Genomic DNA, 16,482 nt, shown 5'->3' with positions numbered 1-16,482 from the left:
GCTGCTGTTTATCGCAAAAGTCTATCTCATTTGCCGTGGCGCGGAGGCTGCTGATTGCGCCACGCTTGTGGTTGGTGGCGAACTTCAAACCGCCAGTCGGAAACTGTGTCAGCGTACAAGCTCCATTGGTGAGGACGCAACAAATACCCTGCATCGAGTCAGTGTAATGTTTGGATTACTTAGAAATATAGTTGAAAGAGCCGGCCGCTGTGACCGAGCGGTTCTAGGCGCCTCAGTCCGGAACCGAGGTGCTGCTACGGTCGCAGGTTCGAATCCCGCCTCGGGCATGGATGTGTGTGTTGCCCCTAGGTTAGTTAGGTTTAAGTAGTTCTAAGTATAGGGGACTGATGACCTCAAATGTTAAGTCCCATAGTGCTTAGAGCCATTTGAACCATTTTTTGTAGTTGAAAGCATAGCAGCTCTCATTTCTTATCTATACACATGTGTGTTATTATTGTTCGGTATGCCATTTCGAATAAGTACTAATAAGGATTGTGATGCTTTCAGCTGACTCACTTCAACTACTTTTCACTGTTACCAAACTACAAAACTGTGGAAACTTTTCGAAGGACATCAAATCACAGGACTTTGGGTCACTATTTTCACTATTTTAACAAATTAAGTATGGTGTAAACTGAACCATATATCTGCTCGATATCTCTGGCGGAGAGTGGATAGTGGTAGGGGACAGAGAGAACACTGGATCTGGAAGAATGTGGTTTCAGTCCCCAACACATCTTTTTGTTAAAATACAGCAAGTGTTGACTCAAAGTCTCGAGTGATGTAAGATGCGATGTCCTTCGAAAAGCAGGCAGAAATCGGTAGCTGGGTGACAATGAAAAGAACCCAAAACTGTGTACAAAAAGCATTGCGACTTTCATATCTTATGAAGTTTCAACTATTACTGCAGCATGTTATTTTAGCTAACATGTGTTTTATACAGTTATGGAACAACTGAGACATTAAAATATAATTGTGGCAATTAATTTGTCAGCCCACAGTTATGTTTTATGTGTCAGGTGTACGGTACAAAAAAGTTAAGTCTTCCAGTAGCTGACACATTATTTTAGCCAATATGTTTTTTATAGAACAATAATACTGATGTACTTAGACAAACAGTCCAGATCGCACAAATATCATTCACTGGTGACCAGTTCCAGTGGACCATCTCCATACCATACTCCAAAGTTGATGTATAGGGGCGGATCCATGAAGCTTGAACTGCAGAAGCCTCCAGGTGCTGTCAACTGCAGCATCTGGAGGCATCTGATCTGTCTATCTTAGCTCCACACATCTACTTTCGAATATGGTCTGAAGATGATCCACCTTTCCAGTGAAGCCAGTCACCAATAAATGTGTTTTGTGCGATCTAGACTGGTTTTCGAAGTACTACTGTGAAAATCAGTCAATGTTTCTCCCAAAATAATTTCGGAAATATGTGAATTATATATATATTTTAGGTGTGGATGTACTCAAAGTTACACCAGTATTGTCAATATATTTTTGTGTATTTTAGACATGATAATAACATTGTGACACTTGACATAAATATTGTATATGTGTTGCTGTTGTATTTTTGGTATACATTTTAGATGTGGAAATAATGTAAGTTAAGGCTGTAAGTTAAGGCCTTGATAAATAGCACAGACATTTTGATAATGGAATACTGTAAGTTAAGGCCTTTATGTATTTTTGATAAACAGCACAAACATTTTAATAATGGAAATACGGTTTTATTTTTAATATGTTTATATATTTTTGATCAATAATTCAGGTCGTTTGGATGCTTTTGAATTTGGCGCATGGGTTGTGGCACTAGAGAGGCTACAAAGGAAAACTGAGATAGTTCCACCAAATCGGATTTTTTTCAAATATCTCGCCATTTTAAACTTGGAGAACTGGGCTAGTCTTACGATCTTGGAATTTTTTAGTTTCCTGACACTGCAATCTTGCATATTTTTGAATTTCTTTCACCATTATCTTGAATTTTTGAATTTTTTGCCACTGCTCTCTTGGATTTTGGCGACTGCAGTGCCACCAAGAGGTGACCACTTGAACTGTGTACCAAAGTCGTCATAGCCTTGCTACCCAAGTGGACTTCGTCAGCTCCACTGAAGACGTAGTATGTTCTCTTGCAAAAGAGTAACATTTTGCCTATGGAGAGGACAGTGTTCTGCGTCAAGCAGATGTAGATACTGTTGTACTCAAATTGGATAAAGATAATGGTACCATGCTGACGCCACGGGAGGACCATTTCAATAAAATCGATGTTTCATTGCGTGACTACATGGTCGGTAGATGCCCTACTAATCGTGTAATGAGAAAAAAACTAGAACTGTCGATTGCCAGTTCTCTATCACAGGAAGTCATTAAGAGATTGAAGCCACATAGTTCTGTTTCACCTGGGCTAACAAGCACAGAGAAGGTGTGCCTATCGACCTTTTGTTAGCAATATTGGAGCAGCCACATATGACTTTGCCAACTACTTAGCGTTCTTACTCACCCCAACCGTAGGCAAGTGTCCACATAATATAATAATTTCTATTGATTTTTTGAGCAGACGTGACTCGCTTACAATGTAAAACAACGATTTATTGATCAGTTTTGTGTTGTCTCCCTTTTTACAAAAGTGATTCTGATACAGTTGCTACATCTCGTCGGTAAACAGGTCTGGTGCTGACATGAGAGCGTTGTCTGAAGCACTCCTCAAAGCACATTTTATTTAACATCTTTTGTGAAGAATCTTATGAGGTCGCCAATGGGAAACCATTTTCTCCCCTTGTAGCCAACCATTTTATGGAATACTTTAAGGAACCAGTTTTAGACTCAGCAGTTTTACAACCAACAGTATTTTGGCGATACGTTGAAGATACCTTCGTAGATTTGGATCGTGGTTTGGACTATCTTGGAGAGTTCATGCAACACCTAAAGCCCATACATGCAAACATGAAATTTGCCATAGCTGCGGAACAGAAGGCTATTTGCTGTCTTTAGACATCTTAGTGCGACGTAAGAACAATGGTACATTTGGAAATTACGTATTCCAAATCTTATTCATACAAACCTCTATTTACAGGCAAATAGTTGCCATCACCTGGCACATTCAGCGTACTTCTGAAGACTTTGATTCATCAAATGCTTACAGTCTTAGATACTGATAGCCTGCAAACAGAACTGATACAACTCCAAACTGTGTTCTTCATCTCACCAGATACGGAGAGCGCTACAGGCACATAAACCGCGGACAGCCGCCCTGTTACATGTTGGAAATTTTTCCGCCAAAAAAAGAATGTGGGTGATCCTGGAACCGATCAAAGACGATTCTGAGTTACGCATGGCAAATGTTTAAAAGTTGCCGTGCGATTGTGGCAAATAATATATAGGGCAAACTACGCGCACTCTTCAGGAGCCCATTATGGTATACTGGCCTCCTCAAAGTCAACAAATCCTCTATCGCAGAGCTCTGTATTTCAACAGCGCGTTCGATGAAATAGAGTGCAACAAATATTGTGGCCCATCCTTCTAACTTCTGGAACTTCATTATCAAAGAAGCAGTAGAAATGCAATTGTCTGTGGCTCTTATCAGTCGAAACAGCAGTTTCCAATTGGATTCTGCATAGAATCCTACGTACTCTGCGTAGCCGGCGCCGTTATGCGATTTGACCGCGCGAAGATGATAGCTCTGATATCGATGAGGCGTGTTTTTAACACAGAGGCAAAACTTGCACCCGAAGGGCGTGCGCTCAAGCGATGCTCATGCGACAACAAGGTACACCATGCATACTCAGGCTGACTTTAAATAAAAGAGCTCATTATAAAGTTGCGTATATACGTCTGAAGGTGACCAGAGGAGTCTGCGCCGAAATATCGTGGCAGCAAATTACTGACGTCCGTCAGTTCACCCGTATTTTAAGGTACAGCCTTTACGCCTGGGAAATTCTAAATTTCATAGGGTTATCAAGTTTAGAGTACGAGGTAGAATTGGCTAGCAAATCTCAATTATAATTACTGTTAAAAGATTTAATAACGTTAAGTGAATAGAACTTCACAATTTGAACTTCAAACCAAATATGACTATCGATAAATAAATCCATAGCTACTGGAGTGCCAATATGTTAACTGAAGGCTTATCTCCGTAACCGTCTGTTTCTCTGCAAACAATAAAAACTGGATGCATGCTACAGTACCACTTCCTGAAATATTAACTGTTCCTCCTGAAACATGCTGCATATTAATTCGACTTTGCACATTTCGTTTGCGTGTCTGTTACAGATGACTCACTGGATTCATCCACACTTCTACGGTTATTACCCATCGGGTCGTTCATTCCCTTCCATCTTTGGTGATGCGCTGGCGAGCGCCCTTGGTGGACATGGCTTCTCTTGGGTATGTTCAGTATGTTACTGGATATATATTTATTGTGAATGACTCTCTTAAATTTATTAACTAGCACTGGCCCCTTTTGCTCCCAGAGTGCAAACCCGGCACAGACGGAATTGGAAATGGTTGTCCTTGATTGGTTTGGTAAGTCCTCTTTATATCTTACACTCTCGCTTGGATACAGTATGAGCGTATTTAAAATTAAGTTCCTCCAAACAAAAACTTCATATAATTATTATTTCCAAGCCGAAAGCCGTTGGATAATTTCTTGGATGTACCATTAAAGAAGTGTAGATAATACCAAGCAACCAGTATTTGATTTTGTGCATCTTATGTTTTATGATCGCTCTTGGACTATTATTTCAACAACATGTTTTAATACTATCGCAGTATATCTATGGCGTTATTGAACCTTGCGATACCACTGGCATTTAGTGCAAAAGCTAGTACAGGTTGCCGATAGGCAGGTCAATAATTACACAATCCAAGATGATGCTAAGCTCTGCTCTCTTATCAATGACATCATCATTATCACTTGACAAACCATAAGTTCCCCCTCCCCACCCCTCCCTCTCTGCCTCTTCTCTCTCAAGCCACTTCAGCATTGCATAAAAACAAAAAAACCTAATCACAGCATAGTACTTTAGTGGACATTAAACTGAGATAAAAATGTAGCCCCAGAGACGCTGTATTGGCCGTCCTCTAAGGTAACTGAAATATCAGAGTTTTTTGCACCTTTTCAAATATTTATCCAAAAAATTACGTAAACAATAATGTAACTTGCGGTATTTCCACATCAGCGAGTTAAATATGTAAGCAAAACACACACACACACACGCACACACACACACACACACACACACACACACACACTTACAGAATGTTTTTGTCGTGAATTTACAGATTAAGCAGCACTAATGAACATGCAAAGATAGATCTCTGTATCATACATGGTGGCTTCTGTGGGGTTAAGCAACTGAAGCTATGGCGGTGTCAGTTACTGGGGAAAACTGATTCCTTTCGTTCCCTTTATAATAAATTATAGTGTTGTTCTGTCATTACAGTAAGTATTACAGAAAGACAGAGAGGAAGGAAATTAACAGTTGTGTATGAATCGGAGGGACGAAATTTACTTGTTACGATGACAATGAGATAGATGTGGAAATATTGCACATAGTTTTTTGAAGTTGTGTGCACACATGGTTGACGAAATTTAACAACAGGGCAGTACAGTATTTTCATAGGCGGAAAGTTATACAGTTGCCAGCTGAGACTTGTTCCACCAAATTGTGACTTGTTAGTCTTATTCCACCATCACAGTCTTCGGTAATATTTGGAATATTACGGAATTATATTTGCGTATTACGAAAATATGCAGTTTAAGGATACAGCGCAATAAAGATCCCCTCAAAACCGTTTATTCCTTCCTCCATGACACGACGTAAGGTCAGTTTGTTTGTCTTTTGGCTATTTTGTGTGTGCGTGCGTGCGCGCGCACCTTCGCCCGCGCGCCTGTGTGTGTGTATGTGGTGACTTTACATCACGCGTTTTGATAAGATTTTTGATGTTAGTTAGTAGTTGATTCTTTGGAATACAGTTTTAAACAGCCTTGGTACCATAATTCCAATTGCAGCCTTCCTCGAAAGTGGTTTTTGTACATAACTCCAATAGACCCAAATCATTTGTGATGAAAACAATAACTGCCAGTCACTATCTACAATTGTATTTTCGTACTATAGAGGATGATACATTATTTTCTTCCCCTAAAAAGGTGCTTGCTCTGGTGAAGCATTAATGGAACAGATGTGTGAACATCAGACGTGATTGTTCGTTGTATGAACCACCAAAAACGTGGCATCAGATTGAAATGATTTATTTAAGACCTGGAGATACCTTTGCAACAATTGACAAATACCATAAAACAATTTATGTGCGGAAACATTCAGTTTGAGGGTCCATTATGCCTTACACCAAGCGTAGGTCTCAAAAGATAATTAATTACATTCTTCCAGTAGCTGTCATTAAGTCAGACTGCTCGTTGTTTGTGTGCGTGCTTCCTTAGCACTGTATCTTGGACAACATATGTTTTCTGCAGTTTTCAGCATGGTCAGGTTTACTTTTACTACATCGCCTCAAGTAGACCTACACACAGAGTTAAGTGCCTGTTTTGTATATTGTCTTTTGGCCACTGGCGTTTAGGTAAGAAAACAGCACTGGACACCTAATTTGAGAGCACAGAACTATGTTTCAGGTGTTAATTTTGATGGATATGTGTTGTGTGTGTGTGTGTGTGTGTGTGTGTGTGTGTGTGTGTGTGTCGCTCGGTCGGTGTTACGAAGTTTGACATATTTTATATTGCTGACATATTTTTGTGGTTAGATGCTCATGTGTGTGTTGTTTGATTTAATAGCAAAAAAACAATATTCACACTGTTTACGCAGTTAGTGTTTCACTTCACGCAAATCCTGCTAGGGATGACCTACACTGCTGGCCATTAAAATTTCTACACCAAGAAGAAATGCAGATGATAAACGGGTATTCAATGGACAAATATATTATACTAGAACTGACATGTGATTACATTTTCACGCAGTTTGGGTGAATAGATCCTGAGAAATCAGTACCCAGAACAACCACCTCTGGCCGTAATAACGGCCTTGATACGCCTGGGCATCGAGTCAAACAGAGCTTGGATGGCGTGTGCAGGCACAGCTGCCCACGCAGCTTCAACACGATACCTCAGTTCATCGAGAGTAGTGACTGGCGTACTGTGACGAGCCAATTGCTCGGCCACCACTGACCAGACCTTATCAATTGGTGAGAGATCTGGAGAATGTGCTGGCCAGGGAAGCAGTCGAACATTTTCTGTATCCAGAAAGGCCCGTACAGGCCTGCTACATGCAGTCGTGCATTATCCTACTGAAATGTAGGGTTTCGCAGGGATCGAATGAAGGGTAGAGCCACGGGTCGTAACACATCTGAAATGTAACGTCCACTGTTCAAAGTGCCGTAAATGCAAATAAGAGGTGACCGAGACGTGTAACCAATGGCACCCCATACCATAACACACGCTTCCAATGTGCCTTCACCGCGATATCGCCAAACACGGATGCGACCATCATGATGCTGTAAACAGAACCTGGATTCATCCGAAAAATGACATTTTGCCATTTGTGCACCCAGGTTCGTCGTTGAGTACACCATCGCAGGCGCTCCTGTCTGTGATGCAGCGTCAAGGGTAACCGCAGCCATGGTCTTCGAGCTGATAATCCATGCTGCTGCAAACGTCGTCGAACTGTTCGTGCAGATGGTTGTTGTCTTGCAAACGTCCCCATCTGTTGACTCAGGGATCGAGACGTGGCTGCACGATCCGTTACAGCCATGCGGATAAGATGCCTGTCATCTCGACTGCTAGTGATACGAGGCCATTGGGATCTAGCGGGCGTTCCGTATTACCCTCCTGAACCCACCGATTCAATATTCTGCTAACAGTCATTGGATCTCGAGCAACGCCGGCAGCAATGTCGTGATACGATAAACCGCAATCGCGATAGGCTACAATCCGACCTTTATCAAAGTCGGAAACGTGATGGTACACATTTCTCCTCCTTACACGAGGCATCACAACAACGTTTCACCAGGCAACGCCGGTCAACTGCTGTTTGTGTATGGGAAATCGGTTGGAAACTTTCCTCATGGCAGCACGTTGTAGCTGTCGCCACCGGCGCCAACCTTGTGTGAATGCTCTGAAAAGCTAATCATTTGCATATCACAGCATCTTCTTCCCGTCGGTTAAATTTCGCGTCAGTAGCACGTCATCTTCGTGGTGTAGCAATTTTAATGGCCAGTCGTGTAAAAGTTCATGGCGTAAACACTGTGTGTGTATGTGCGTGTGTGGGTGTGCGTGTGTGTGTGTGTGTGTGTGTGTAATGTCGACAATTTACACAATTCAGAGGGAAAATCTTTTTTTAACAAAGAGCAATATTCAGAGGCAAAAATCTTAGAACATGACACCAATTCAAGTGGAGTTTACGTAATTTTTTTCGCAAATAACACATATCTTCGAACTGGGTGCCATTTTTACGCAATTCACATATAGGTCTACATTTTGATTGGGTGCCTCATTTTAATACCCATTAAAATATTGTGCTATAATTGGATGTCTCATGTTAATACTACACTGAGGTAGGCTGGATAGGGGCGGGGAAGGGGAGGAAGTGTGTCTTCACATGTGATGAAGGCACTGTAACGAGGGTGCGGCTTTCTGCCATCTCGGATTGTAACGCCATTGTTGCTCCATGTGGTCCATCTCCACTAGCGTTTGCACTTGACGTCAGTGCTACTGCAGGTTTCAACATCGCATTTAAGTGAAAAGTTTATCAGGATCCATATACATATACTAATTCCCAAGTAACTGATTTTTCTCATGTCTTAACTCCCAGGTAACTACAAGTATCAATTCAAAATTGCTTTTCACAAAGAAAATCAAAGGTCTTGCTTGGGATAACTGGTGGACAATGCATATTCTACGTAAAATCATGGTAAATCGGAATTTGGTGTGACATACACTCCTGGAAATGGAAAAAAGAACACATTGACACCGGTGTGTCAGACCCACCATACTTGCTCCGGACACTGCGAGAGGGCTGTACAAGCAATGATCACACGCACGGCACAGCGGACACACCAGGAACCGCGGTGTTGGCCGTCGAATGGCGCTAGCTGCGCAGCATTTGTGCACCGCCGCCGTCAGTGTCAGCCAGTTTGCCGTGGCATACGGAGCTCCATCACAGTCTTTAACACTGATAGCATGCCGCGACAGCGTGGACGTGAACCGTATGTGCAGTTGACGGACTTTGAGCGAGGGCGTATAGTGGGCATGCGGGAGGCCGGGTGGACGTACCGCCGAATTGCTCAACACGTGGGGCGTGAGGTCTCCACAGTACATCGATGTTGTCGCCAGTGGTCGGCGGAAGGTGCACGTGCCCGTCGACCTGGGACCGGACCGCAGCGACGCACGGATGCACGCCAAGACCGTAGGATCCTACGCAGTGCCGTAGGGGACCGCACCGCCACTTCCCAGCAAATTAGGGACACTGTTGCTCCTGGGGTATCGGCGAGGACCATTCGCAACCGTCTCCATGAAGCTGGGCTACGGTCCCGCACACCGTTAGGCCGTCTTCCGCTCACGCCCCAACATCGTGCAGCCCGCCTCCAGTGGTGTCGCGACAGGCGTGAATGGAGGGACGAATGGAGACGTGTCGTCTTCAGCGATGAGAGTCGCTTCTGCCTTGGTGCTAATGATGGTCGTATGCGTGTTTGGCGCCGTGCAGGTGAGCGCCACAATCAGGACTGCATACGACCGAGGCACACAGGGCCAACACCCGGCATCATGGTGTGGGGAGCGATCTCCTACACTGGCCGTACACCACTGGTGATCGTCGAGGGGACACTGAATAGTGCACGGTACATCCAAACCGTCATCGAACCCATCATTCTACCATTCCTAGACCGGCAAGGGAACTTGCTGTTCCAACAGGACAATGCACGTCCGCATGTATCCCGTGCCACCCAACGTGCTCTAGAAGGTGTAAGTCAACTACCCTGGCCAGCAAGATCTCCGGATCTGTCCCCCATTGAGCATGTTTGGGACTGGATGAAGCGTCGTCTCACGCGGTCTGCACGTCCAGCACGAACGCTGGTCCAGCTGAGGCGCCAGGTGGAAATGGCATGGCAAGCCGTTCCACAGGACTACATCCAGCATCTCTACGATCGTCTCCATGGGAGAATAGCAGCCTGCATTGCTGCGAAAGGTGGATATACACTGTACTAGTGCCGACATTGTGCATGCTCTGTTGCCTGTGTGTATGTGCCTGTGGTTCTGTCAGTGTGATCATGTGATGTATCTGACCCCAGGAATGTGTCAATAAAGTTTCCCCTTCCTGGGACAATGAATTCACGGTGTTCTTATTTCAATTTCCAGGAGTGTATATAAATGACCTAGTAGACAGTGTCGGAAGTTCCATGCGGCTTTTCGCGGATGATGCTGTAGTATACAGAGAAGTTGCAGCATTAGAAAATTGTAGCGAAATGCAGGAAGATCTGCAGCGGATAGGCAGGTGCAGGGGGTGGCAACTGACCCTTAACATAGACAAATGTAATGTATTGCGAATACATAGAAAGAAGGATCCTTTATTGTGTGATTAGATGATAGCGGAACAAACACTGGTAGCAGTTACTTCTGTAAAATATGTGGGAGTATGCGTGCTCAACGATTTGAAGTGGAATGATCATATAAAATTAATTGTTGGTTAGGCGGGTGCCAGGTTGAGAGTCATTGGGAGAGTCCTTAGAAAATGTAGTCCATCAACAAAGGAGGTGGCTTACAAAACACTCTTTCGACCTATACTTGAGTATTGCTCATCAGTGTGGGATCCGTACTAGATCGGGTTGACGGAGGAGATAGAGAAGATCCAAAGAAGAGCGGCGCGTTTCGTCACAGGGTTATTTGGTAACCGTGATAGCGTTACGGAGATGTTTAGCAAACTCAAGTGGCAGACTCTGCAAGAGAGGCGCTGTGCATCGCGGTGTAGCTTGCTCGACAGGTTTCGAGAGGGTGCGTTTCTGGATGAGGTATCGAATATATTGCTTCCCCCTACTTATACCTCCCGAGGAGATCACGAATGTAAAATTAGAGAGATTCGAGCGCGCACGGAGGCTTTCCTGCAGTCGTTCTTCCCGCGAACCATGCGCGACTGGAACAGAAAAGGGAGGTAATGACAGTGACACATGAAGTGCCCTCCGCCACACACCGTTGGGTGGCTTGCGGAGTATAAATGTAGATGTAGATGTAGAATTAGTAAAGTTCGGTGGCAGCACGAAGAAGTCTTCTGGTCAGGTCAATACATGATTAGCAAATAAGGGCAATGCAAGAGTAGGTTTAATAATGAATAAAAGAACAGAAATGCGGATAAGCTACTTCAAACAGCATAGTGGTCACATTATTGTAGCCACGTTAGAAACCAAGCTCACGCCTACCACAGTAGTACAATTTTATATGCCAACTAGCTCCGCAAATGATGAACAGATTGAAGAAATATATAATGTGATAAAAGAAATTATTCAGTTAGGTAAGGAAGACGAAAATTTAATAGTCTTGGGGGACTGGAATTCGACTGTAGGAAAAGGAAGAGAAGGAAAAGTAGTAGGTGAATATGAACTGGGGGTAAGGAATAAAAGAGGAAGCCTCCTGGTAGAATTTTGCATCGTAGTTAACACTCAGTTTAAGAATCATCAAAGAAGGCTGCATACGTGGAAGAGGCGTGTACACACTGGAGGGTTTCAGATAGATTATATAATGGTAAGACAGAGATTTAGGAACCAGGTTTTAAATGTAAGACATTTCCAGAGGCAGATGTGGACTCTCATCACAATTCATTGGTTATGAACTGCAGATCAAAACTACAGAAACCGCAAAATGTAGGAATTTATGGAGATGGGACCTAGATAAACTGAAGGAACCGAAGGTTGTAGAGATTTTCAGGGAGAGCATTAGCGAACAGTTGACAAGAAGAGGGGAAAGAAATAAAGTAGAAGAAGAATGGCTAGCTTTGAGAGATGAAATAGTCAAGGCAGCAGAGAATGAAGTGGGTAAAAATACGAGAGCTAGTAGAAATCCTTAGGCAACGGAAGAGATATTGAATTTAATTCATGAAAGGAGAAAATATAAAAATGCAGTAAATGAAGCAGGCGAAAAGGAATACAAACTTCTCAACAATGAGATCGACAGGAAGTACAAAATGGCTAAGCGGGGATGGGTAGAGGACAAATGCAAGGATGCAGAAGCATATATCACTAGGGTTAAGATAGATACTGCCTACAGGAAAATTAAAGAGACCTTTGGAGGAAAGAGAACCACTTGCATGCATATCAAGAGCTCAGATGAAAACCCAGTTCTAAGCAAAGAACAGAAAGCAGAAAGGTGGAAGGAGTATATAGAGGGTCCATACAGGGGCGATGTTCTTCAGGACAATATTGTGAAATGGAAGAGGATGTAGATGAAGATGAAATGGGAGATACGATACTGCGTGAAGAGTTGACAGAGCACTGAAAGACCTGAGTCGAAACAAGGCCCCGGAAGTAGACAACATTCCATTAGAACTACTGACGACCTTGGGAGAGCCGGTCCTGACAAAACTCTACCATCTGGTGAGCAAGATGTATGACACAGGCGAAATACCCTCAGACTTCACGAAGAATATATCAATTCCAATCCCAAAGAAAACAGGTGTTGTCAGATGTGAAAATTACCCAACTATCAGTTTAATTAGTCACAGCTGCAAAACACTAACGCGAATTCTTTACAGACGAATGGAAAAACTGGTATAAGCCGACCTTGGGGAAGATCAGTTTGGATTCCGCAGAAATATTGGAACACGTGAGGCAGTACTGACCTTACGACTTAGAAGAAAGATTAAGGAAAGGCAAACCTACGTTTCTAGCATTTGTAGACTTAGAGAAAGCTTTTGACAATATTGACTGGAATTCTCTCTTTCAAATTATGAAGGTGGCAAGTGTAAAATACAGGGAGCGAAAGGCTATTTACATTTTGTACAGAGACCAGATGGCAGTTATAAGAGTCGAGGATCATGAAAGGGAAGCGAAGGGAGTGAGACAGGGTTGTAGCCTCTCCCCGATGTTATTCAATCTGTATATTGAGTAAGCAGTAAAGGAAACAAAAGAAAAATCGATGTAGGTATTAAAATCCATGGAGAAGAAATAAAAACTTTGACGTTCGCTGATGACATTGTAATTCTGTCAGAGACAGCAAAGGACCTGGAACAGTAGCTGAACGGAATGGACAGTGTCTTGAAAGGAGGATATAAGGTGAACATAAACAAGAACAAAACGCGAATAATGGAATGTAGTAGAATTAAATCGGTTGATGCTGAGGGAATTAGATTAGGAAATGAGACACTTTAATTTGTAAATGAGTTTTGCTTTTTGGGGTGCAAAATAACTGATGTTAGTCGAAGTAGAGAGGATATAAAATGTAGACTGGCTATGGCAAGGAAAGCGTTTCTGATGAAGATAAATTTGTTTACATCGAGTATAGATTTAAGCGTCAAGAAGTCTTTTCTATATATGTATGGAGTGTAGGCATATTTGGATGTGAACATGGACGATAAACAGTGTAGACAAGAAGAGAATAGAAGCTTTCAAAATGTGGTGCTACAGAAGAATGCTGAAGATTAGATGGATAGAAGACGTGACTAATGAGGAGGTACTGAACAGAATAGGGGAGAAGAGGAATTTGTCGCACAACTTGATTAGAAGAAGTGATCGGTTGGTAGGTCACGTTCTGAGGCATCAAGGGATCACCAATTTAGTATTGGAGGGAAGCGTAAGTGGGTCAAAATCGTTGAGGGAGGCCAAGAAATGAAGACACTAAGCAGATTCAGAAGAATGTAGGTTGCAGCAGTTATTCGGAGATGAAGAAGCTTGCACAAGATAGAGTAGCATGGAGAGCTGCATCAAACCAGTCTCTGTAGTGAAGACCACAACAACAACAAATGAGAGTTAAAAACAATTTTGCTCGAGAATGTGTTACAGCGTTTGTTCATTTCACTTGTTGTAATGACTGCCTTGCTCCTTTCAATGCTGACAACGAAAAGACAAAAAACAGAGAAAAATGTATTCCGTAGGTGAATCATTACCATCAATAAACAGCATAGCTTCAATTCTGGCTTTGATTCTGCTTATTATCCATATCAGACAGTCATAGCCCTCTAGCGTCTATTCCATTAATTCCCAGCCGTGTAACAAACCAAATTTTACTTTCGCGTCCGTCCAACATTCGTCGTCCAATATAACATAGCTTTGTCGAAAATTCTTTGAGCTGAACGCTTATTTTTGGAGGATCCGCCACAGGATGGTTTCTTCGTTTTCACTGTGATATAGCGTTGAATGCCCTTTCGAAAAGTAGTAAGTTGTAATCTACCTTATCACATTTTTCACAGACATCTGTTATTTGAAAGCTGTCGTATGTGAAATAGCTAGCAGTGCATCATAAGTGCTGTTCTCCTGAATCCGTGACGATATTTTTAGAGCAGCCCATTTTCCATCACTAATGTTCAAGTTTAGAATATACTTAAGGATCCTGGAACAAAATGATATTAGGGATATTACCTGGAATTCCACGCATCCGTTCTGGTAAGTTCCTTATAAATTGGAGTAACCTCCTCTGTCTTCCAGTAGTCCTGAACTACCGTTACGCGAGAGATTTTTGTGGATATGATGAAATGTGGTTATTTCGTAGCGTTATTTAGCGTAAAATGTTAACAGGGATTCTGTCAGGGTCTTGTTCACTTTGAACAGTATCAATCGTTTTTCATTACCGTGCGTATTCCCTCTGTTTCACCCATTTGAGAATTTGTGAAATGGTGGAACGGTGGTAGGATCATCACACATGAATCATTTTTAAATTTCTGTCTGTCGTCTTTTAATCCGATTCGTTCATGGACTGTAAGCAGATTAGTTACTAGCATTTTCTGATGACTCTTTAATCGAATCATGTCTGTGGAAATTATTGTTGACCTCACCACAGTCCTTTTTACGGATGCACTGGTTGCGGTTAACATTCATCTGTCACATAACAGTTTATTGGACGGGCATCCAAAGCCAAACTTTTGCACGTTGAACAAAAACAGCTGGAGCTGTTGTAAATATTTTATTAAAGGAACGACCAGTCTCGTAATTTAAATCACATCATATGCAAATCTGAATAAAAAGAAAAAGAGACCATAAACAGTATTACTTAAAGACCATATCACACTGACTAAATACTTACGTTATGGTGATCAAGCCACTTTTACAGTCTGATCCCAAACTTTTCCTTAAAATTGGCGAAATGTGGCAAAAAACGATAGTCATGATTAAAAAGCGGCAATGAAACTGGAACCTGTGAACAAAGGAAGGGTGGGGGGGTGAAAAGACGAAGTGTAAACAGTACCTCACCTGGAGCCGCAACGGGACAGAACACTGCGACTGCCATACGCGAACTGACAGGATATCAAAACATAGGCCCTGAAACTCTATAAAAGTACTGGAGGAGACTAGGAAATGCCGTTAAAGACCCTAGACCCGATGAAGGGAAACTCCTGATCTACACCTCCACGCGGTAGAGAGTGGGCAACATCACTTCATATGATGGCTAACGTAGACAGAGATCGAGGGATGACCGGATTAGTCATCAATCCAGTATTTGCTGGACAGGACACATTCTTGCCCCGGAAATAAGAAATCATTTCCAAAGGCGGAAGAACCAGCTGATGGTCAACGGCATAAGATGTGGAAGGCAACGGAAAACCACCACATTAAAGAACTACGGATATCCCAGGCACCAGCAGTAAACCATGCCAGTATCTTCTGTAAAATTTTCCGGAGTTAAAATATTCCCAATTGGATCTCCGGGTGGGGACTGCAAAAGATACAACAAGGTGAAGGAAGAGAACCCCAATTTTAACATAGCAACTTTAAATGTGAGAACACTGGTTTAGTGTAGCAAACTAGAAAATCTAAAACTTGAAATGAAACGACTGGAAATCAATATCCTAAGGATATCGGAGATGAGATGGCCCCAACTAGGTGATTTAACATCGGAACTGACCGAGATAGACCAGGAATGGGAGGAGTTGGAATAATTTTGACGAAAAACTATGGCTCATGTGTCAAGGAATATGTGCAATATAGCCCTCGAATAATACTAGTCAAACTTGAAACTAAACCAAAGGACAGTCCGATAATACAGGTACACATGCCAACATCCAAAGAAGAAGATACAGTCGTAGACGAAATATACGAAGAAATAAGTAATGCGATGAGGAATGTTAAGGGAGATGAAAACCTGATTGTCATTGTAGGAGTGGAATGCGATTGTGAGTGAAGAAACGGAGGAAGGGATTGTTGGCAAATATGGACTTGGCAGAAGAAAGGAAAGAGGAGATCGACTAATCGAGTTCTGCTCTAGGCAGCAGTTAATTGTTCAAATGGTTCAAATGGCTCTGAGCACTATGGGACTTAACTTCTAAGGTCATCAGTCCC

At 42.5% G+C, this 16,482-nt stretch overlaps 1 protein-coding gene across 1 annotated transcript in view; it reads left to right on the top strand.

The window, feature by feature from the left end:
* The window catches only part of LOC124606033 (tyrosine decarboxylase-like), a 112,297-nt gene that overhangs the window by 28,130 nt on the left and 67,685 nt on the right, over positions 1-16,482 (top strand). The window contains exons 2-3 of the mRNA XM_047137997.1: positions 4,273-4,386; positions 4,473-4,524. Of these exons, the coding sequence (XP_046993953.1) occupies positions 4,273-4,386; positions 4,473-4,524 (166 nt within the window). The remainder of the gene's footprint in view (positions 1-4,272; positions 4,387-4,472; positions 4,525-16,482) is intronic.

The sequence above is a fragment of the Schistocerca americana genome, chromosome 3 (genome assembly GCF_021461395.2).
Source record: "Schistocerca americana isolate TAMUIC-IGC-003095 chromosome 3, iqSchAmer2.1, whole genome shotgun sequence".
Taxonomy (NCBI): Eukaryota; Metazoa; Arthropoda; class Insecta; order Orthoptera; family Acrididae; genus Schistocerca; species Schistocerca americana.
The sequence above is the reverse complement of the archived record's forward strand: the minus strand, read 5'-3'. Positions and strand labels throughout refer to the sequence as shown.